The sequence below is a fragment of the Balaenoptera musculus genome, chromosome 13 (assembly GCF_009873245.2).
Source record: "Balaenoptera musculus isolate JJ_BM4_2016_0621 chromosome 13, mBalMus1.pri.v3, whole genome shotgun sequence".
NCBI lineage: Eukaryota > Metazoa > Chordata > Mammalia > Artiodactyla > Balaenopteridae > Balaenoptera > Balaenoptera musculus.
Window position 1 is genome coordinate 83,587,589 of NC_045797.1, and position 23,351 is coordinate 83,610,939.

The window sequence follows — 23,351 nt, forward strand, 5'->3', positions numbered from 1 at the left end:
CTTGCTGTCCGGCCTCAGAGTCTCCTGATCCCAGGGGCTGGTGTGAACTCGTGTGAGGAGGCTTTGGACTTAATTTTCTATAAAGAGAAAGAGGAGACCATGCACGGAAAGGAGTAGAGGCCAGAAGGAAAAATCCACCCAGATGGTTGAAATAATCTTCCTTCAAGTACACAATGAAACCTGAACACATGTGTGTGCTGGTTGGGAACATTTTCGGGAAAGTTCAATTTTCTTCCCTAATCACTGCAAGAAAACCCACCCACCCACCAGATGCATTACCCTCCTAAAAGCCTGCCTAGCCTTCCTCAGCATTTTATCCTCGAAAGAGAGTATGGTAGAACTCCTCAAGGAGAGTAAAATTTAGGATGGAGCCTCCAAAGGAGGAAAGAAATTAAGCTGCTGGTGACATCAAGGTCCAGGACCAAGCTGGGCCACCTTTCAGCTTGGAAAGCAACACGTTTCCTTTATTGTTTAACCAGCTTGGAGAGTTTCTTATATTTGCAACCCAAACTTTCTAGCTGATATACCGGTCACGAAAGCCAAAGTAATTTAGAAGGTTTTCTTTAACGTTGCATGTCCGAGACAGAGAGAGAAAAGGGCAATTAGGTCATCGGTAACCTTGAAAAGAGCATTTGCAGTGGACACAGCATGTGACAGTGGAAAGAAACGGAGGGTTGGAGTTGGACGTACTGCTGTCTCTCCCTAGCAGTGTGATCTCCTGAACCTCCTCCGTGAAATGGGGCGATATCCCCCCTCACTGGTCCCGTGAGGATTAAAGGAGATCATCACGCACGCTGCACAGAGCTCCACAGATGGCGTGGCAGGGACAGAAGTCAGGCGGCCCCGGGCTGAGTGCATAAGAAGTGAGGAAGCGGGACAATAAACAGATTATTCCTTCGAGGAGGTAAACACACAGTTCACAGAACAAACAGCCACTGAACACGAAGTTACGCTCACCTGCACTCAGAGGTGCACAAATGGAAGCAGTGAGATGCTGAGAAACAGACTCCCGTTCAGTGGGCAGGAATGTAATCGGTTTACTCTGGGTGGCAGTTTTACAGTCTCTACAGAATGTTCACAGACCATAGCCTTTGACTCAGTATTCTTCTGCTGAGAACTCATCCTACAATTCTACCTCACAAGTACGTAAGGACAGACCTGCCCGCAGGTTCTTCTGCAGCAATGTTTGTAATGGCAAAATCTCAGCCTAAATGTCCATCAGCGGGTTCTGATTAGATGATGGTTATTTATATAATGGAACACAACGCAGTCATTAAAAAGAACTCACATCTAAAGAACAGTGATAGTGTTTTTGTGAAAACGTTTGCAAAAAAAATAGTACGACCCTACCTGCAAAACAGTATGCACAGTACACCTGAGTTTGCTTCGAGGACTCTTGTGTGGCCTTAGAAAAATGATCGGTGGTTCTCTCCGAGGCGTGGGATTGGGGTGGCAGGAAATTCATCCCTCAGAGAGATCCTCTCATGGAGCTCTATTCATTCTAATGGCTTATGTTTTTTTCTTAGCCATGTGTTACATTTATAAAATTTTTAAAAATTTGGCTAAAAGATTTGAAGGGGGTGACGGCTAAAGGAGTTCAGGGCCAAGGGTGTGTGTCAGACAGAAGCGACCCCAACAGAGAAGGAACAGTCTGCGGGCCTGTTACACCACACCTGCCGTGACGCCCTTGGCGAGGGGGAGGCGGAGGGGAGGCGTGGGTTCAAGGCCTGACGATGCCCCTTACCAGCCTATATTTGCTGTATCCTGGTGGCCAGCACCTGCGGCTGAGATGCCATACGGCTGACACCGGACGACACTAATGTGCCGCCCCCACAGCGTGAGCAGAGGGCAGCGATCTCGAATGAGGGTGCGCTTGGCGGCCCCGAGCGGGCGTGGTCCAGCCCTCCACACCTGCGGCCGCGTTCGCCTTCTCCTGCGACTCCGTCCCTGCGATGGCCTCAGCGGCTCTGCTTTCCTGACTGCCGCCAGGTTAGGCGAACGACCCCCACTCCGTCCCTACAGGTCCAGGTCCAGCCTCGCTCAGCTCTGAGCTCCTAACTTCTAAACCATCTCCCTGATGATGTCTTGCAAGGGATGGGGCTCGTCAAGGGCACCAGCGTGGCACTTAATCATCGCAAAATCAGTTACTGAGCGCCTGCCACGTGACTAGCACCAGGCTGGGTGCCAGCGATCCAGGGAGATGAGAGGCGGTTTTGGGTCACAACGTGCAGCAGGAGTGCAGGGACAGGCGACCCGGGCGCGTCCACTGTGGAGACTGGGGAAGCCCCTCGCCTCCAGGGCAAAGCCAAGCTTTGAGGCAAAAGAAAGAGCTAAGTGACCAAGGGAGAAAGAAACCCAGAGGCGGGAAGGCAGGGAATGTGAGGGGACCGGGCAGAGGAGTCTAGGAAGGCCCCGCAGGGAGAGGATATGTGGGCCTCAGCCCACAGGCTCTGGAGCCGCTGGGTGACCAGGAGCGGAGTCCGCGCCTCAGAAGTTCTGACGCGTGGCCCAAGGATTAGAGCGCAAGGTGCACAGATATTGCAGGACATCTATCAGGGAGTTTACTTCCTTCACATGATCATGTGTTCACTAGAAATATATTTTAGTGTCTATCACATTTAGGCCCTGGATTACCTGCATATGCTTACAATAGCCGTTTGACTTAGAAATTCTGATGAACTGAGACATTATTGGTAGAATTTTATTTTATTTTATTTTATTTTTTTGCGGCTGCACTGCACAGCTTATGAGATCTTAGTTCCCCGACCAGGGATGGAACCCCGGCCCTCGGCAGTGAAAGCACCAAGTCCTAACCACTGGACCACCAGGGAATAGACGTTTTCTGTTAAGCTTTTAAAAACCAAGAACACTAAGGTTTTAGGTCTGAAAGCGTTTATCTTAAGCTTTGGTGGTTAAATTTTGGCAGTAGTTGAAAACTAATTCAGGGCCCCCTCAGTTAACAATTACTCGGATCATTTCAGACCCCTCTAAGGAAAAATTAAGAGGAAGGAAGAGACCCAAATATACATGCTGGGAAATAAGGAGAAAATGCTAAGGTGATTCTTTTCAGCTCTACTATTTTAAGATCTCAGATTTTGCTTTACTGACTAATGAAAGGAAAAAGTCAAACTGAATAACAGGAAATGACATATTACGAAATAGACATATAAAATTTAATCCCTTTGGTTTAACATACATCTTCAATTGCACAATTAAAAACAAGACAAAATCGATCCCATAAAACAAAATATAAAATATTGTTTATATGACCCGTGTCCCATAATATCTTATCTTAGAAAACCAGCAATTTAGTTCACATACTTCATTGGAATATTTTAATGTAAGAATGTAACTATCAACCCTACTTATACAAATAACCTACCTCCCTGAGCCTAAAGGTACCTGCGATTTTAGTTCCGTTACAAAATTACACTTTTTAGGATTTTTATGTATTTCAACTTGTGTACAAAATGTTCCCCTGCCATAGTTACACAGTCTCATAAATTCATGAATGCCTTCTAGAATTGTTAGCATACTAGACAACCAAAGCTTGAAGGTTCTGGAACATGATAAAACAGAAGTCATTTCTCGTAACAGGAAGATCAGGAAGAACTCCATCTTGAGTTGTGTCACCCAGTTCACAGTAACCACAGCACGTGTGATGATTACTGTGTTTATTCCCTGTCAGGTCCACCTGACTGATACTAGCAGACACAGCAGTCATGAGCTGCAGCAGTGTTTTTTCCTTTACTCCATTTGTTAATCAGTGCTGACATCCACATAATAACATTTGCAAGAGCAAACAGAATCTCTGTCGTCTGAGAAGGTTTTGCTATGCTACTGAATGACTGCTGTGTCTGGCAAAACGCAAAGAAAGCGTCTGAGTGGGTTCCACTAAGCGCAGTATGCTATCTGCTGGGTGTAGGTGATCGAAAATAACTTATCCTCTCGTCTCAAGGAAGTCTTTAAGGTAGCCCTTATCACATCTCTCCACTATATGTACACGGACACCACATGTATATATTATCTATTTATATAAGACAGGTATGTACACATTTACAGACACGGGCCTTCAAGACGTATTGCACTTACGTACACGCAGCTTTAGCTTTGACGGACGCACACTGTAACTTTAAGTTCTTCACGAGAGAGGCAGTTGATATGTTCAAGAGAGTTGCAAAGGAAGACTTCGGAAACTTGCCCTATTGGAGTAAACATTTACTGGGGAATGAGAGGCCGAGGGAGAAAGGGCGCACCTGGTCCTCTTGGGGTGCCGTGCCCATAACCTGGGGCAGCCATAGTTACACCGAGTCTGACATGCACTAGTGAGCAGGCCCACTAGCACTGAAGAGGCAGTATTTTTATAAATAACGTAGCAGATACCTTAAGGTTCCCAGGTAATCTAGTAAATCTTGGAACAAAGTTTTCACTTTTAATGCTAAGTATTTATATCAGAAAATTCAAACATCGTGGTATATGCTTTCTCTGTCATCTGAAAAACGCCAATGCAATATAGTCAATGCTATCTCCAAGCCAAATGCGGCACCATCTCCAACTGGAAAGGAACCCCTTCCACTGACATCCACCCATGTTTGGAAGGTGGCCGAATGGGGAACCTGCGGCTTGCCAACCCAAAGGCCCACGTGACAGCTTCCCTGAGCTCACTGGGAGTCATGGGCCGGGGCGCCCTCAGATCTCGGTGAGGGTGAGTTTGTACAACCCCCCGGCCTCTTCGATCTGCAGCTGGAAGGTGTCTTCGTTGGAGTAATGCTTCACGATGTTGTCGTCCATGTTCACCAGGATCCTGCAAGAGGGGAGCCAAGACAGACCCACTCAATCCTGCCCGCTCTGCAGTCAGACCCAGCCTTCACCGTTAGCTCTGCCACGTACTAGCTAGGATGCGGGAGGCAAACTGCTTAAACCTCCCTACGCCTCAATTTCCTCATCTACGAAACGGGTATAACAGTAGTGCCCACCTTATAAGATTATTGTAGGGATTAAACGAGGGACTCAAGTAAAACACTTAACATGCAGGGCATGTGATAAAGAAAACACACTAGCTTAGTTACTGTTATTATTTCAGCATGTAGTAATCATTCAATAAACAGCATTTATTATAATGAACAAAATAAGTCTACAGAGGAGCACTTCATTGGTCCAGCTTTCGAAATCACATCAGTAAGATTAACCTACATGATCTGAAGCCAGAGCTCCCTGACAAATTATCTTCCCTTTAATTTAATTACCCTTAAAGTTTAGCTGAACTACTATCAAGTCCAACCGTTCCCACTAGGCCCATCTAGAAAATTCCATTTGCTTTAGAATTAAGCCAAAAAATTCTTATTCTATACCCTGCTTACCCATGCCAAACAGCACAGACGCTTAAGTAAGACAGTACTAAAAATATTAACTTCTGGACAAAGAAGCAATATTCTGCGATTGAAAACATGATCCAGGGCAGGAGGATGGAGTGGGAAGGGCAAAGGTTTTGCAGTCGGTCAAAACAGAGCTTCAGTCATGGCCTCGGCACTAACTCACCACCTGCTCTTGGACAAGCCTCTCAGGCTCTCTGGGCCTCGGCTGCCTCGTCTAAAAACTATGAGTAGCAGCATCTGTCTTAGGGTAACATGAGAATTAAATAACACACGAAGGGCCCAGCCCAGTGCCTGACTCACGACAGGGCTCAATAAACAGGGTAGCGACTGTTGTCACCCTTAGTAAATTTCATCACGTGCTCTGGAATTTGGAGCCACTGCACTGCAGCCAAGCACGGGAAGAACAAAGGCTCTACTTGAAAAAAACCCACAAAAATGTCCTGGAAAAGTAAATCAACTTTATGGGATGATTTAGTTAAGAAAAAATACATGCTTGCATTGATGCTTCTATAGCTGGTTCTTGACTGGGCACAAATGCACGTGAATGACATGCATGTTACGTAATATCAACACTGTTGAGAGGTATTAAGAATGCCAGTCACTGCTCACCCTTTTTTACACTTCTTGAATATCTTCCCAATCTTGTCTTGGGGAACATCATATTTGTCTGAGATCTGAAAGAGTAAAAGAAAAATAATCACAAAATGCTGTTTTCATGGCTTGAAAAAACAAACAATATATATATTAATATAGTGGTACAGACACTCGACTTTCCATCTCTCACAGATGCACATGCAAAGACACAGATGAGAGCCCGTCTGTATCCTGGGGAGGGGTGTTATCTGCCTTTGGAGAAAGCTGGAATCGGGCGTTTGTTATTTCTCGCGAGATTACAGATGTCGTAAGTCTATTATATGGCCATAGTTTATTTAAATTAATACCTCACAGAGCAGTTTTACGTTTCTAGAGAAACTGAGCGGAAACTACAGAGCTGCTCACTGCCCCCTACACCAGTGTGCTGCACTTGTTATGTGTGATTGAGCCGACACTGTGGCGACTCAATCGCCATTAGGAACTGAAGTCCACCATCCACTCGGGTTCCCTCTCTGAGCTGTACGTCCACGGGTTTTGACAAGCGTACAATGACACACATCCATCTTGTCACAGGTACTTTAATCAGCACATAAAGGCCTCGCTTTGGAGTCAGACACACCTAAACGGGATCAGTTCTGACTCACTTTCCATTGGCAGGTGACCTTTCTAACCCTCAGCCTCCTCTTATGTCACCTCACCCACCCCAGCACTGCTGTGGGATTAAAACGTGTCCAGCACAAAGCAGGAGTTAATTTCAGGTACAGAATTATGAGAAGGAAAGAAACTATTTCACATCCCACAGCCCAGAAGGAACACCAAGGCCCTGATCACAGCAAGGCCTGCGCCTCTGCCGGGGCTGCCCAGAGCCTCTCCAGAGGGCAGCGAGGCTCCGGCCAAGGTGTGGCCCCTCCTCCCTTCATGACCAATGGGTGGTCCACACAGTGTGATGAAATCAGTACGGTACAAACTCTGGAGGTTTTCCTCTCAGGGCACAGGCATAACGTTATCTGTACAGGGAGGGGATGGATTATTACAGGACAAACAGCTGATTCAGTCTAGATCAAACGCTTTATCTGCACTGCTGTCCAGACCACTCCCACGCTGGGGTCACTGCCCACCCAGCCTCAATCTGAAGAGCACAGCTCCAGGGGGCCCTGAAAACGGGGCCTCAGGAGACCAACCTTCAGATCACTTTCAATCTAACACAAATATACATTTCAAACCAAATCCAAGCTCCCATCATACAAACAAGTTCATTTCTTTTCTGTATCACTGGATAGTAATTCTTTGTATATTTATGTAATCCCCGCCCAGGAGATGGAAGACTGTAATGAATTCCTCATGAGTTGCGAACAAGTTATATTCGGCATAGTGACTTTTTTTTCACATTCTCCTCTCCCCATAATCAAGAGTTTGTGTGATTCTTAAGAAGGGCTGTCAGAAGACAAGGGAAGCCAGAGGGACCCAGGAGAAATCACAGGAAGCAGAGGGCTACGGGTGGCGCTGGCTGTGGTGCCGGGGCAGGAACGGCCTAAGAGCCGCTGTGAACGCCGAGCTCCCTGAGGGGCTGAGCGATAGCGCCCCCAGCCTCTGTCCTGCTGCCCTGCTTTAGTTTTCTCCATCGCATTTATCAGTACCTGGCAAATTACACAGTAATGTCTTTGTTTACGTTATTGTCTCTGTCTTCCTAACTAGAACCTAAGCTCCATTTGGCACTGTGTCACGTACCCTTCTAACTCCAGGGCCCAGAACGACGGTGCCTGGCACAAAGCAGGCCCTTAACAAATGTTTCTTAAATGAATCCAACACACTGCAGTAGTCAGGGGCTGGGGGGAGCCGGGAGAAACCTATCTCCAGCCCAGTTATGGGCGTGCTTTGAGCTCAAAGATCCCGATGATTTACAGGGGGCCGAGGTTGATAAATATCAAGACACAGTGCTGATTCCTTGAGTTTCACCCTGGGGCAAAGCCAAAACGGGGAATCAGCATGGCACCCTTCTCACATCTCTCTCTGATGTCTTAGGGGCAGGATGGGGTCAGTTTGCTTGTGGGCCCTTTGCTGAGATCCTGCAGGAGGGGCTGTGGTCGTCTCTGGTCACACGTCTACATTTTCATGAATAGGCTCTGAGTAAGATCTTGACACAAGTTCGGTCACGCCCCAGATCAGGAGTTTCAAAGGCAGACCGAGGCGCCACTGTTTTATGCGTGAAGTTTTTAAGATTTTATTCGCTAGAATTAACTTTTGTCGGCTTCTCAGTAGTTTAAGTGGCAATCTCCCTTTAACCAAGTCTATGAAAATTAAACTATTGCATAGGTCATCGCAAATTCACTCAATTCAGAGGATTAGACTTTGCTGAGTGATTACTAGCTACCAACCAGTGCGCTGGGTGCAGCGGTCTGAGGTGGGACAGCCCTGCAGCCACTGAGGACCTTGGGACGTGGGGTAAAACGTGGCACGTGCTGCAGCCACAGACACGGCGCCGGGATCAGGAAAGGCTTCAGTACCACACACAAATCCGGGTGGTCTGGTAAGACTTGCTCCCATCCAATTCTATGTAAGTTTGTTTTTACTTTTCAAAGAGAACCACGAAGTTCCTCTTACTTACAGCTTCCATCAGGCCTTTCAAAGACGGAGTCTTGAGCATCAGGGCATCGAAGACTTCTTCCGACTCCTTTCGCACATAGAGCAGCACTGACCCCCAATCGGGAATAAGGAGGGAAAAAGAAAAGTGAACTTCATTGACAGGAGCAAAATAAGAAAAAAGACCGTGGGTATTGGTTAAAATAAAAGGAGATGTCCACATTAAGGACAGCAAGCATGAACCGATATAAAATCTGTCTTAAGGAACACAGCTTTCAGCTTCTTTTAACTCTGCTGGAAGTCCCAGCTCAAGCCAGGAGCTGGTCTGATGGAGGAACACTCAAAGAAGTCAACACCGATGAGATCTGTTTGAGCAGTGTATGCTTTTGACAAATTCAGAGCTCACTTCCCACTGAAAACTCCCACTAGGAAACGTAAACCAACGCACCTCTCTTTGGTTCTTCTACTCGGCTCAGCTTAGCAGGAGGAGGGATCACAAAATCGTCTTCCGAGCCATAAGGCCCCCTTTTCAAGTTAGACCTGCAGGTGATCCGAAGTATGCAATTAGTGACTTCACCTTAAATCACTAGCAGAAGCAAAAGGAGTTTGGGGGTGTATCGCTGAATCTTAGATTTAAAATGACCTTCGTTCTCTATCTGGTCCAGCTTCCTTATTTTGTGGATGAAAATCTGAGGCCCAAGGAAAGATGCCAAGTGAACCAGGCTCGCGCTACTGAATGGCAGAGCTGGGACTACACTCAGGCACCTGCCAGACACCCTGGCTGCTCTTACATAGCTCAAGCTGCAGGTGCGGGAACGCAGTTTCTTTCCAGGAAAACACTTATGAAGGAGGTGGGATCTGAGACGTACATGAAGGTGGTAGCAGAGGAGAGGGCATGTCAAAAAAGGGAGGAAGTGTGAGCGGGAAAATGCAAAGCCAGGCTGGCTGAAACAGAATGTTCCAGAAGAAGATAAATCTAATCTGGAAAATCTTGATCATTCAGCTCTGAGGAATTCTAGACTTTATGTTGCAGTTATCAGGGAATCTGAAAGTTCTGTGAGACAAGAATGCTGTAATCAGTGTGTGGTAGAGATCGGAGGGGACTCCAGGACCTACAAGCAGAAGAACCAGTTGGAGGACTTTGGAGACAATCGTAGCATAAAATTCCAAAGGGTTAAAATACAGCAGTGTCAGCGGAAATAAAAAGGGGAAACGTTTACAGTACATTTGGAGAAAGACGTGAAAAGATCAGAGTGATTGGCTGTCAAAGTCACAAGTTATGCGGTGTTCAATGTTGTGAGGTTCAGAGTAGGTGAGCAAGAAAATAGTAAAAAAAACCTGAAAATGAAATAAGTGCTTGCAGAATTCTGAGCAGAATCATCACTTCAAGAATAGAGGCTGGGCCTTAAAGTACTCTGTCTCAGCTTCCAGCACGTAACAGACCTCCAACGAAAGCACCTGCAGGATTTATGTCTGAGAACACAATGAGTTAAAGAGGCAGAGAGAAGGCCTGTGGCCAATTCGGGTGGGCACGGGCAGCCAGGATGGCCCAAAGAGGGGGGCTGGACCCTCAATATGGTAGAGTGCTGAGTGGGAGGGCTGCTGGCGTGGGCCGAGGAGGGTGCCCCCAGGTGCGGGGAGCAGCGACACCTCAAGAGCAACAAGCACACCCAGGGGCCTCCTCTGGGTTTCTAAAGCCCAGTCTCCACAAGGAATCAGGGTTTCTTGGAGAAGAGGCTGATTTGAGGGCCGGAGAAGGGAAAACGCAAGTGCCTGGAACACACTCTGCCTGAAAGTGAGGAAGTGCTCGAGCAGTGAGGACAGGAGGGTCATGTCAAAGGGATCCAGGAGCAAAAGCTTGAGGGGCCCCGTAGCCCCGGGACAACGTGAGCAGAGTAAATGACGCTGATGGATCCGAACTTACTGAATAAAACGAGAAATCGCAAGTCCATGCTGATATAAACATGTAAATGAAGAAATGCAAAGTGGGGCAAGGAATGAGATATTTACAAAGCTACAAAGCACCTCCCCTCAAAACACTTACTACAAAAGGAGAAGAGCAACCCCACAGTGAGAAGCCTGGTAGACACCGCCTGATTCGAGCGATCAGAGCGAACGTCACCCGCCGTGGGGTGCACTGAAAGTGTGTGCCCCCGACAGGACACACTGAGAGCAGGGCCTTGTCTGTGACGTTCCCGCCAAGACGCATCATCTACCCCAACCAAGAGGAAACAAAGGACAGACCCAGGCAGAGGGATGTCCTACAAAACACGGGTCTGTAACCTTCAGAAGTATTAGCTCAGGAAAGTCAAGGGGAGATTGAGGCCGTTCCAGATTGAAGGAGATTAAGGAGACAGGACAACTAAATACACTGTGGGAGTCTGAACTGGACCTTTTCTTGCCATAAAGGATATCACTGGAACAACTGGCGAAGCCTGGGTGGGAACACAGACTGGCAGGTACTAAGGTCTCAATGTCAGTATCCTGACTTCTTCACGCAGGAGAACATCCTCATTTGTGGAAACATCCACCAAAGTATTGAGGGATGATGGATGGGTCACTGGGTCCGCAACTTACTCTCAAATGGCTCAGGAAAAAAATGAGTTCTTTGTATTATAATTATTCTATACGTTTGAGACTGTTTCAAAATAAAAAGAATTTGCTAAAACAAAACATAAATCTTACCCTTCACCCTCCAATTCTTCTGAGGCAATGGGAAGGACCTAAGACCAAAAAAAAAAAGAGACTGCTTTTCAAGAATATGCTAAAATACTTTAGACCTTAAATGAATTATTCCCAAAATGAAAATAATTCTGAATGTGACCAATCTCATACAAAATCCTCTAGCCTTATTTTTCAATACCCAGATTCTTGAGGATGTCTTAAACTCCTCTAACTCAGGGGTTGGCAAACTACAGCCCACGAGACAAGCCTGGCCCTGTGCCTGCTTATTATTGGCACACGGCCACACCCATTCATGGCGCAGGGTTTATGGTGCTTCTGACCCCACAATGGCACAGGTGAGTGGTCACAACAGAGACCGTCTGACCCCCAAAAGCCTACAATGTTTATTATTTGACCCTTTACAGCACAAGACTGCTGACCCCTGCTCACCCCAAAGCTTCTCATTAGAAACTGAAGACATTGGCAGTGACTTTCCTGAAGAATTCTGAAAACTCATGTCTGTAGGAATCTGTGTACAAAGCCCACGGCAGACGTCTTTGGGGTATTTCCCTGAGCTCAGCTTGGCGGGCACGCTGCACTCCACCCAGGTCCTACCTCCACTGAGTTTCTGCTCCAAGCAAAGCTGACTGCGTATTTGTTAAATTTCACATTAGTCGCCAAAACACAGCCGAACATGTGCCAGTGATGATCCCCTAACTTAAACCATAGAGAGAGCCCTCAGATGTGCTTTATCCCATTACGGATCCCACCGCGGGCATTCCTCTGGCTTTTCCCTCCTGTCCAGACCCATGTAAGTTAAATTCACAGGACCACAGACTCAAACTCCAAATTCTGCTACTACTCCAGTATCCTTTAAATGAGCTAAGACACAAATAGATAAATTCACACAGAATTAACTTGCCGGGTCTTGTACTGTGGTTCCACCAACAATGCTTACACACACTTGACTGCATGGACATCATGTTGCCCAAACCGAACACTCCAGAGAGCTGACACCTAACACTGGCCAGGCCTCATGAAGTTTTGGCTTCTGCTTGCCATGAGTAATGCCAAAGACTTTCTTTCTGCGGAGTTTCACTTCCTTGCAGCCACCCTGGGATCCTGGTTACCTACGTGAGCGCCCCGCTGAAGGTTGGCGAAGTGCACGTCAGGAATGAAGAGGACAGGCTGGGTGTCGAGATCAATGAAGGGCTTGAAAACCGTGATATCCATTCGTTTGTGAGAGGGAAGCAGCGGTACTTTGACATCAGAAACTTAAAAAAAAAAAAAAAATGAGGACGCCACAGTCAACAGCTTACACACGCAGACTGGACGCAGGCCAGAGAGCGTTTTCCTCACTGTTTAAGAAACTTAAGTTGTAGAGGAAGATCAGATACGGGTCACGCTGCCTGAACTGAGAGAAATCACAGCTTATGTGAAGGAATGGGTCGTTCGTATCCGCACTAAAACCAATTGCACATCTTATCAAAATCAGGAGAGAAAAAGCCATCTTTAAGCAGACACAGACACACACACAACCAGAAGACCCAGAACAGAGGCAAAGCACGTTTAGTTTCTGCCTGAAAGGCTAAAACTTATGACTGTATAAACATAATTTGGAAGTAATTTCATGCTAGCTCTCCTCATTAGATAATTTGTTCTGACAGCAACGTACTCCTGAATTCAGAACACGAACCTGAACTTCAGACCTTCATCTTCAGAACCGAACCTCAGGGAGGCTGAGAGTCAGCATGACTATCTAACTCTTATTAACTGAATTACAGACTCCATCATCCCCCACCCTGCGGTGCTTAGTGACGAGCTTTCCTAGCCGGTTAGCTGCTCTCTGAAGTGACGTCGTGAGGCTGCAGCGTGATGCCAGTGAGACGGCCCTGACTGCTGCACTCAGGCCACGTCTGCTGGGCGCCAGCCACGAAGAGAACAGGTGTGGCCGCCCGCATACTGTGGATGAAGCGCTGCCTGCACAGAGCAGCTTGCTTTTTTTTTTTCCTTGTAGTTGAGAGCTACAGGATTTTGTGAACGTGAATGCTGGTCACGCTAAAAAAGAAAAAGCGAAAAAGCTTTCCCAGTGCCATGTCCAAACAGAAGCCCTACAGATTCTGCAAATGTCAGAATACTCAACATAAGAACACCACACTCATTTGGAATGAAGACAACCTGAATTCCAAAGGGTGTTATTCTTAAAAAGCTAGACAAGCTCCAATTTCATCATGAGCTATTCGGGCAGACTGTGTGCTATTTTTCAGGACTGGAGCCAGCAACCTGAACCAGAACTGACAGCCAAAATCGTCTGAACTCTGGAGAAACTCAGGAATCCTTCCTGCAGTCCCCAGAAAATGACTTAGTTCAGCCCTCACCTGTCCTTGTACCTGGTTAAAGGAAGCAAAGCTACCACCTCACAGCAGTAAAAACTATCCACCACTCTATCTTCTGCTTGAAACCTTCAAGCCACTGTTCTGAATGGAAAAGGTCTAAAATGCTTGGTGAAAACACTTCTACTTACAGGCATTCAACTGGGAGCTGGGGTCAGTACACTTGCCTTTTCTTTTGCTTTGTTTTCGTTCTTCATCCCTGATTTTCCGTTCAGCTCCCTAGGTCAAGAGAAGACAAGACGTGGTTCTGTTTATCTGATCCTCTTGAAAATATTTAACTCTTATCCTGACCTATGGGGGGAAAATATCTCCTCTTTGGAAATGAGCTGCATCGCTTATTATACTCATGAAGCTTATCACAGTAGTTTCCTCTAAAAAGCCCATTCTTTTTTTTTTTTTTTTAAACATCTTTATTGAAGTATAATTGCCTTACAATGGTGTGTTAGCTTCTGCTTTATACCAAAGTGAATCAGTTATACATATACAATATGTTCCCATTTCTCTTCCCTCTTGCATCTCCCTCCCTCCCACCCTCCCCATCCCACCCCTCTAGGTGGTCACAAAGCACCGAGCTGATCTCCCTGTGCTATGCGGCTGCTTCCCACTAGTTATCTATTTTACATTTGGTAGTGTATATATGTCCATGACACTCCCTTACCCTGTCACATCTCACCCCACCCCCTCCCCATATCCTCAGGTCCATTCTCTAGTAGGTCTGTGTCTTTATTCCCGTCTTGCCACTAGGTTCTTCCTGGCCTTTTTTTTTTTTCCCTTAGATTCCATATATATGTGTTAGCATACTGTATTTGTTTTTCTCTTTCTGACTTACTTCACTCTGTATGACAGACTCTAACTCCATCCACCTCATTACAAATACCTCCATTTCATTTCTTTTTATGGCTGAGTAATATTCCATTGTATATATGTGCCACATCTTTATCCATTCATCTGTCGATGGACATTTAGGTTGCTTCCATGTCCTGGCTATTGTAAATAGAGCTGCAATGAACATTTTGGTACATGACTCTTTTTGACCTATGGTTTTCTCAGGGTATATGCCCAGTAGTGGGATTGCTGGGTCGTATGGTAGTTCTATTTGTAGTTTTTTAAGGAACCTCCATACTGTTCTCCACAGTGGCTGTATCAATTTACATTCCCACCAACAGTGCAAGAGTGTTCCCTTTCCTCCACACCCTCTCCAGCATTTATTGTTTCTAGATTTTTTGATGATGGCCATTCTGACTGGTGTGAGATGATATCTCATTGTAGTTTTGATTTGCATTTCTCTAATGATTAATGATGTTGAGCATTCTTTCATGTGTCTGTAGGCCATCTGTATATCTTCTTTGGAGAAATGTCTATTTAGGTCTTCTGCCCATAAAAAGCCCATTCTTAAAACGATTTTTAACTATATGAAATCACAGGAAAACACTTATTTAAAAAACAAATAAATAGAGCAAAATTCCCCTCAACAATTGACGTGGCCAGGTTAAATGGAAAGTTAAGAAAATCCATTAATGTACCACACACTGGCTTCAAAGACACAAGTGACTTTTCTTGTTGTCTATTAATAAGAAAATGAAAGAAAAAACACAAGTTAACCCTGCTTTGATTGTACTTTCCTGTATGGGCAATGTGGTCACTGAAAACTGTGATTCTGTCCAAGGACTTGGCATCTACTAAGTGACAGATAGGACCAACTGTGACTCACAAAAGCGAACGTTTAACTAGAAATCTGCAGTCACCTAAAAGAGAAAAAGTATGCTCCCAGGCCTACAAAGAGGGCATGTGTACACAGTGTGCTCCAACCACACAGAGAACGGCACTGCCGCACAGCTGAACCCACAAGCCTGTTAGTAACAAGCACGACCTGAAAGTAAGCAAGCAAGTGCAATAAAAACAAAACTATTCGTTAGTCATTTTGCTTGACCTACTGGCATTTTTTCTGGATGACGTAGATTTCTTTACAAAGTTATTCAGGTATGAACTTACTTGACTTAAGGTGACTTACCTTTCTGTAAATAAATTCCCTAATAGCAAAGAGAGGCAGTAAAAATCATCCCACTGATTTTGGCACGATTGTACAACAAAACCACATTTTAAAATACAGAATACAAAACCCCCTTCTGCCTTTTAGAGGGTGTTGCTCCACTAATGCACCAGTAAACATACAACCTGCTTATCAACACTGCTACGTGATACTGACGCAAACATCCCCTCCCTGACGGCGGAGAACAGGCAGAGATCGCCAGTCTGTCTCCTCGAGTTACCGACTGGAGTTGGTCGGTATCTCTCAGGTCCTTCTAACAGTCTAACAATAACTTCATGTAGATGGTTAAGTTATATTCCCTAAAAGGAAGTTTTACAAAATAGGACACTTTCCTCCTTATTTATCAGCTACATCTACAAAGAATGAGAAGCGGCTTTTGCTTCCACTCAAGATTTACCCTCTGCTCAGAAACAACTGACAGAATGACCAAGTGCATGAAACAAGGATTCTGAAGGCCCCAGCCACCAGGCAATGAGGAAGAGCAATTCCCTAGAAACGGGAAACCAGCGAGGCGAGACCCCCAGGTGCTGAGCACCCTCCAGAGTTTCCAGGCTGCGGCCCAGGGAGGGATGTCCGGGGGTCTCCACGAGCCAGATTCCTCGGAATGAGAAGGCAGAGGCGAAGCAGAGAGATCAAGGCGGCAGGCAAAGTGGCAAAGAGGAAAGTTGGGAGAGAAAGAACCCTGGCTGTCTTCAGAGGGGCCCACACACTCAGCAGAGCGCCGAGAGCGCACAGTGTGAGGAAGCCACCCACAGTCGGGGAGCAGAACACACCTAGAGAAAAGACTAGAGGCCAGGGCCAGAAGCAGCACCTGCTCCCAGTGATCAGACTGGAAAAACGGATAATTCACGGGCACGGGGCAGAAGAGGCAGGAAGAGCTCGCCTCAGCCGTGGGGAAGAACGGCCTGACACTGAGCACTGCCCCAGACCCGCCCAGCAGACAGGAAACGGGAGACCTGGGGAGACCAGCCTGTTTCCAAGGAACTTCACTAGATCTCAGGACAAGGCGCGAGAAGATTCACAGGATGACAGAAACATCCAGCCCCCAACAAGGTAAAACTCACACGTCTGGTGTCCAGTGAGATGCCAGGCATGCAGGGAGGCAGGAGACCAAGAGTGAGGAGGATGATCAAACCACTGAAACAACCCAGAACTGACACGGAAATTAGACATGAACACGGTTACCGGAGCCTCAGTCCACGTGTTCAAAAGCCAGTGGACGGCTTCCTGGTGGCGCAGTGGTTAAGAATCCGCCTGCCGGTGCAGGGGACACAGGTGCGAGCCCTGGCCCGGGAAGATCCCACATGCTGCGGAGCAACTAAGCCCGTGCGCCACAACTACTGAGCCTGTGCTCCAGAGCCTGTGAGCCACAACTACTGAGCCCGCCTGCTGCAACTACTGAAGCCCACGTGCCTAGAGCCTGTGTTCCACAACAAGAGAAGCCACCGCAATGAGAAGCCTGCACACCGCCAACAAAGAGTAGCCCCCGCTCGCCACAACTAGAGAAAGCCCGTGTGCAGCAACAAAGACCCAACGCAGCCAAAAATAAATAAATAAATAAACAAACAAACAAACAAACAAATAAAAGAAACAGCAGATGTCAGAAAATTTTTTAAACGGATAAAACTTTAATGTCTCCCTAGATTTTTCAAAAAGGAACATGGACATCGCAATAGTTTGTCTTTTGGCTAAAAAGAAGAATGTGGTATGAAGGAAAGAGATGTGACTTAGGGTCAGAAATCCCTGCTCTACAGCAGACGCGACCTGTCATTTGTAAAATGCAGCACATGTTAAAGCACTGCGGTGGGTAGACTAACGCCCCTCAAAGCTGTCCACGTCTGAACCCTAGAACCTGTGACTCTGTCAGCTTACACAGCAGAGGAGAAGGAGGCTGCTCCCCAGCTGACTTTAAGACAGGAAGAGTATCCTGGGGCACCTGCGTGAGCCCAAGCTAATCACAAGGGTCCATGGCAGCAGGAGAGCCAGAGGAGCACTTGTGAGGACGGCTCTGAAGATGGAAGGGGCCATGAGCCAAGGAATGCGGGCGGCCTCTGGAAAGCAGAAAAGCAAGGAAACAGGTTCTCCCCTAGGGACTCCAGAAAGGAATCAGTCTTCCAACACCTTGATTTTAGCCCAGTAAGGCTTGGGTCAGACTTCTGACCTACAGAACTGTAAGATGATGGATGTGTGTAGTTTTGAGTCACTAAGTTTGTGGTAATTTGTTCACAGCAGCAGAGAACTAATACACCTAGCACGTTATCAGGCACGTGGCCGGTACTCGGTAAACATCGCTGAGCCTGGGTGTTTGAGGGAGTCCTCTGGGCCCGGAGGGCCTCAGGCTCATCCACGTAGGGCCGCATGCTTGCTCTGTGCACCCAGAACACAGGCCAGGACACCAGACCCCTGATGGCAAATACACTGCCAGTTTCCTAGTACCTTTTAAAAATCTTAATAACAGAGAGGCTTTAACAGGATGAAAAGAGGAGACTGGCAAAAAAAAATACAGTCCGATATTTCTGAGTGGGAAAAGTCAGAGTCTTCTTCAATCTTAGTTCAGCGGACGGCTCCGCCCCGTTCTTGAGGATACCACTGTCTCCAGACCCCAAACCAGCGTGGGCCTATAGCTTCTCTCTGGATTTAATCCAGCTGAGCCCCTCGCTCTGCACCTGGCAAAAGTGCACATCTCTTCTCCAGAAAAAAAGCAGTCATACCAGAGAAAAGAAATGACACTGACATCATTTGGGCCTGTGCTCTCTCTTCCTGCCTACCTGCTGCTGTCAAGAAGAATCTGAATCTCATTTTCTCCTGCCTTAGTGAGCTGGCTGACAACTTGCCAAACAGCCTGGAGGGAGGTGAGCCAGTGAAAACACACGCGCAGAGTCCTCAGACCCAGAGCTCAGGAAGAGCTCCAACACCGCAGCCGCGGCCTGCAGGTCCCCGTAAGCTGAGGGGCCACCAAGGATTGGGTGCAGCTGGCACGAGTCCCTGTGTGCCATCCTATCAGACACGCCCGACAAAATGTGCTCATCGACGCTTCCAGTTTTTCAGTCAAAAGGAGATTATTTTTCTCCCCTATATAATGTGATTTTGCATGGCTAAAACATGAATTGCTTATTTAAAATAAGGTATTTTATATTATCAGCAACACATTCTTATTGAACTTAAACAGCTCCTGGTCTTTTCCTGTGAGGAAGGGTGCCCCTTGCACGCTGTATTCTAAGTGTCCCTGCCGAGTCGGCAGCCTTACCTTGTCACAGAAGACTTTTATCTGGCAGTACGCCCGATGCACAGGCTTGTTGCTGCGGTTGTTATAGCTATAGGTGTCGATCTGAATGTTCAGAGGCAACCCCTTCACACCTTTCTGAGAAGAGAAATCTGTGCTTAAGCAGTTCACGGAGATGAAAACCTGCAAAGCGAAGAAAAGGTTCTGTAAGCACCAGGCACTGACGGTCAACCTTCGCGCAGCTTGTAAAAATAGTAATGTCACTGAACCTATCCAAATATGCTCTAAATGAGAGCTCAGCTTCTTGTTTAAAAGATTTTTTAAAGAGGTAACAAAGGGTTTATTTTAAAACCACCTTTGGTCATAAGAATGCAGACCTTAAAGGGAAAAAACAGACAGCAGCTTTGACCCCCTGTCAATTCTCCCCCCAGAACACTTATTTAGTATCCTACGGTGGGGCTGAGGCTGGTTGTCTTTCTTTTTTTTTTTTTTTTTTTTTATTTTTTTTTTTTTTTTATTTATTTATGACTGTGTTGAGTCCTCGTTTCTGCGCGAGGGCCTTCTCCAGTTGCGGCAAGTGGGGACCACTCTTCATCGCGGTGCGCGGGCCTCTCACCATCGTGGCCTCTCTTGTTGCGGAGCACAGGCTCCAGACGTGCAGGCTCAGTAATTGTGGCTCACGGGCCCAGTTGCTCCGTGGCATGTGGGATCCTCCCAGACCAGGGCTCGAACCCATGTCCCCTGCATTGGCAGGCAGATTCTCAACCACTGCGCCACCAGGGAAGCCCTGGTTGTCTTTCTTGATGTCATTTTTGAATGTTCCAAATGGTATACGTTCTCTCTGCAGCTGTTTTAGAGCTTGCAACTAACTCTTTGGGGATCCGTCTGTCTTTACGTCTACACCACCTCCTAGGATGACCTGTAACATCTATGTCCCAATATTCTGGAATTTAGGAAACTGTTCCTTAGAGAGACCCAGGTGAACCTTGTACAGAACACCAACACGCTCCATTTCCCCCACCCCGCCCCACCCCGCCCCGCCCCGTCCCACCCGGTATTTGTGATTCTGGATTTTAACCTCTCCACGCTTGGTCACAGGTTTTTGAGCTCCCCGTCAATGCTTTAGTTTTAGAATTTATTTCTGATGCATGAGCACCACATAGTGGGTATTATTGGAATTACAGTTTTTAAAACCGGTTGGCGCATTTCAAAGACCCTAGACCCTTACTCTGGATTCCTGCCAGACCGTGCATGAGGTGACAACCCTGCAGCCCTAACAACCAAAAACAGATCCGCCACAGTCGTGGTCATGCAGGATGCCGCTGGCTGAAGCAAGACCCAGAGAGGGAGGGAGACGTTTCAGTCAGCAGAGGGGGGAAACCTGTAAGAAGGTAAGATAAGAGAGAACGGAGTGGGAACAGAGGGTAAGGAGAAAAAAATTATAGCCACAGGACAAAGAACGTTCTCCAGAAGGTACGCAAAATGCTGAACCAGGGTTTCTATTCTTGCTCTAGTCTATATACTGTTTTTAAGTAGGAAGAGACCAAAACATCCTAAAAAGATTGAGAACTTGTCCAAATAAACAGACAGAGAAGTCGTCTCTCACTCGTCCCTCCACTCAGCCTCGTCCGCTCTCTCGTGCCGAGGACACGCTGGCAGCGTGGCCCCGCCCCCCCTCTGTCCTGCCCCTCTTCCTGCTCCTGTCCCCTCCTGCCGCAGTCCGGTCCCCTCCACAGCTCCTCTCTGCTGCTCTCCAGCTAAAGGTCCGACTCAAGGCCCTGCTCCCGGACTGTCTGCATTCAGCCCACACCGTGACACGGAGCCGGAGCCGACAGCAGCGAGCTGTCGTGCTGGGCGTGCACCTTACACACGCGACCTCGTGTTGTCAGCACAGCCTGGAGGGCCTGTTATCCTCTGTTTACAGGTGAGGCCTGGAGAGACTTTTTTAACTGTCCCCAGGGTAGAAAGCAAAGGGCTGGGATTCATATCCAAGACTTTCCCCCTTCGCTCCTGGCTGCCTCTGTTTCCCAAACCAACTTTTTATCCTATAGACAAATCACTTGGCTTTTCTTTACTACCTGGAATGGTTTGCCATTTTTATATGTGTATGTTTTATGTCCCTGACTAGATCGTAAATACTCAGCAGGCTGGGTCCATTTCTCCACTTGACACGGTTCCTGATCTAGGACTGCCTTATCTTACCTATGATTTTTTCTTTTCATTTAAGTAATTTGCAGCAAATAAGCAAATTGCTCTAATTTTTTAAATACATAAATCTAGATATGTAGGCAAAAGTGGCACACATGAATTTCAAATCCACTACAGAAACTTAGTGCTTTGACTTTATATCTTTTCCTATGCGTTTTTTTAAAAACCGTTCCATGTATAATCCAGAAATCAAAGTTAAAAAGATAGTCTATGGAATAGATGAAAGAAGGACAAACAGAAAGGCAGACAGAAAGACAATAGTTCATGCAAACAACTGAGCACATAAAGTAACCAAACCACCACATTTTTCATTTTACAACTAAATAGAAAATCTGAAATTTTCTCCATCATTCCAGGTCACCCGGCTCGATTCCTAACTCAAAAACAGCTGCCTGGGAAAGTTACACTTTACCCTCAACAATTCCAGGAAGTCTTTGACCCAAAGTGATGTTCCCTTTACAAGAGGATTTCACGGTAATCCACCCTAAAGCCTAACCTGCCCTTGCTTCCCAGTGTCAAGTTTCTATTCAAAGCAGAAATAAGCAGGAGCCAGATCCCAGGATCAGTATAAACATGGAGACTTCAGAGAGACATTACTCTCACTGTTATTCATGATCACTTACAATTGCTTTCTTATGGACATGCTTCTCCTATTTTTATATCAACTCTTTCTAAACCTGGCGGTGTTCTAAATGTGTCAGAGAAAGTGTACGGCGTCCCTAACTCAGCATTAAAAAAGTGCCACCTTCTCTAGATAAACACACAAACATACCAGTAAACAGTGAACGGGTTGTGCGGTATCTAGGCCAGGGACACGAGGTACAGGAACAGTGAGTGGGCTGAAGCCCTGCAGGAGAAAAATGGGGGCGGCACAAGAACAAGCCGGACAGTCACAGGGACAGCTGGCCCTGAAGGGGACACGCATGACGTGTTTAAGCCTCAACCAAAGGCTGGCAAGGGTGCAAGATGCCTTATATATGTTCTAGCAAGAGGTAATGTGGTCAACAGGAAAGGCTTTGGTCTGAAAATCAAAATGCCTAAGTTTTGGTCCCAGCTCTGTCACTGACTGTGCTGTGACGTGGGCAAGGGTCCCCACTGTCAAACACAGGGTTGGATTAGACGACGATCTCTAGATGACTTTTAACTGCAGTCCCAGCATATTTACACTGAAAGATGATGAATCCTATATCCCTACTCTGTATTTCTAGTGACAATAATTTTGTGTAATACGTTGATCAATCAACTTTTTACAAATCATGTTCTTTTAGAAGTACCATGTGAAGTTGCCACTTAAAGTTATCATACTAGCTACTTGTATGAAATTAAGAATCTTACAAAGCAGTGGTTCTCGAAATGCGGCTGGAGCATAAGCCTGCCTGGGAGCTCGAGTGCTTCACACCCTGACTCACGTGGAATTCCCGGGCTGTCAGCCTGTACCGGAGACGGTGACGGTGAGGCCACGTCTACAGTTCCTGCTCCCACGCCTGGGGTGGGTTTCAGGCTCGAGAACTGTCTTAGGTCCTACCTGGGTAATTCTCGTGATCAGCCAGGATAAAAACCACTGCTGTCAAGTAATTAATCTTCTATATACTTACACACTTTGAGCGATAAAAGATCTCCTTTGGCTCCAAAACTCTGAGGTTATTAAAACGAGTCCCAATATATGGTTTCCTTTCTTGAAAGAGTTCCGATGTGCTTACATGTATTTATATGTATCCCATCAGGTTGTTTTTAATTAAAAAAAATTTTTTTACAGAGGTACAGCCCTATCAAATAAGAATAATATTCATTTAATCAAAGGAAAGATAAAGATGAAAGCATATGCTCAACTTTGCTATTCAATAAGGTCGTGTAAATCCTCAAGAACTCCTACTTTAGAAGACAGAGACCAGAAAAAAACCTATTAAAAACCTGTCAGACTTTACTTCTTATGTTTATCCCTCACGTGACGTTTGATTTTCATGGGGGTTGACGCGTACGGATGAACTGTGCGTTCGGGTGTGAGGCTGGCCGGTGGCGTCGCGCCCACGGAGGACAGATACGACGTTTGAGCAGCCCTTCCTGTTCCTGGGGCCTGGTACACAGCACACGCTCAGCACACAGGTTTTTAGCAAGAGGAGGAAGATGCCGAGGGAGTAGTGAACAAACACGACCAAGAAGAAGTACAATGCAGACACCTAAAGCAGCTTTCACGTATTTATCTAAACCAGCAGTGGGTTACCTTTTTCTGCAAAAGGGCCTGATAGAGTTTTCGCCTTTGTGGG

At 46.5% G+C, this 23,351-nt stretch overlaps 1 protein-coding gene across 6 annotated transcripts in view; it reads right to left on the reverse strand.

The window, feature by feature from the left end:
* Window positions 1-2,785: 2,785 nt before the first annotated feature.
* GRHL1 (grainyhead like transcription factor 1) overlaps window positions 2,786-23,351 on the reverse strand; it is a 47,971-nt gene continuing 27,405 nt past the window's right edge. For 3 of the 6 annotated variants that reach the window (XM_036873263.1, XM_036873261.1, XM_036873262.1), the window contains exons 9-16: window positions 18,904-19,062; window positions 13,738-13,825; window positions 12,348-12,487; window positions 11,235-11,272; window positions 8,998-9,089; window positions 8,575-8,660; window positions 5,985-6,049; window positions 2,786-4,804 (exon numbers count right to left, since the gene is read on the reverse strand). In XM_036873263.1, the coding sequence (XP_036729158.1) occupies window positions 4,690-4,804; window positions 5,985-6,049; window positions 8,575-8,660; window positions 8,998-9,089; window positions 11,235-11,272; window positions 12,348-12,487; window positions 13,738-13,825; window positions 18,904-19,062 (783 nt within the window). In that variant the 3' untranslated portion in view covers window positions 2,786-4,689. The remainder of the gene's footprint in view (window positions 4,805-5,984; window positions 6,050-8,574; window positions 8,661-8,997; window positions 9,090-11,234; window positions 11,273-12,347; window positions 12,488-13,737; window positions 13,826-18,903; window positions 19,063-23,351) is intronic. The other 3 variants (XM_036873259.1, XM_036873260.1, XM_036873258.1) reach the window with 3 other exon arrangements.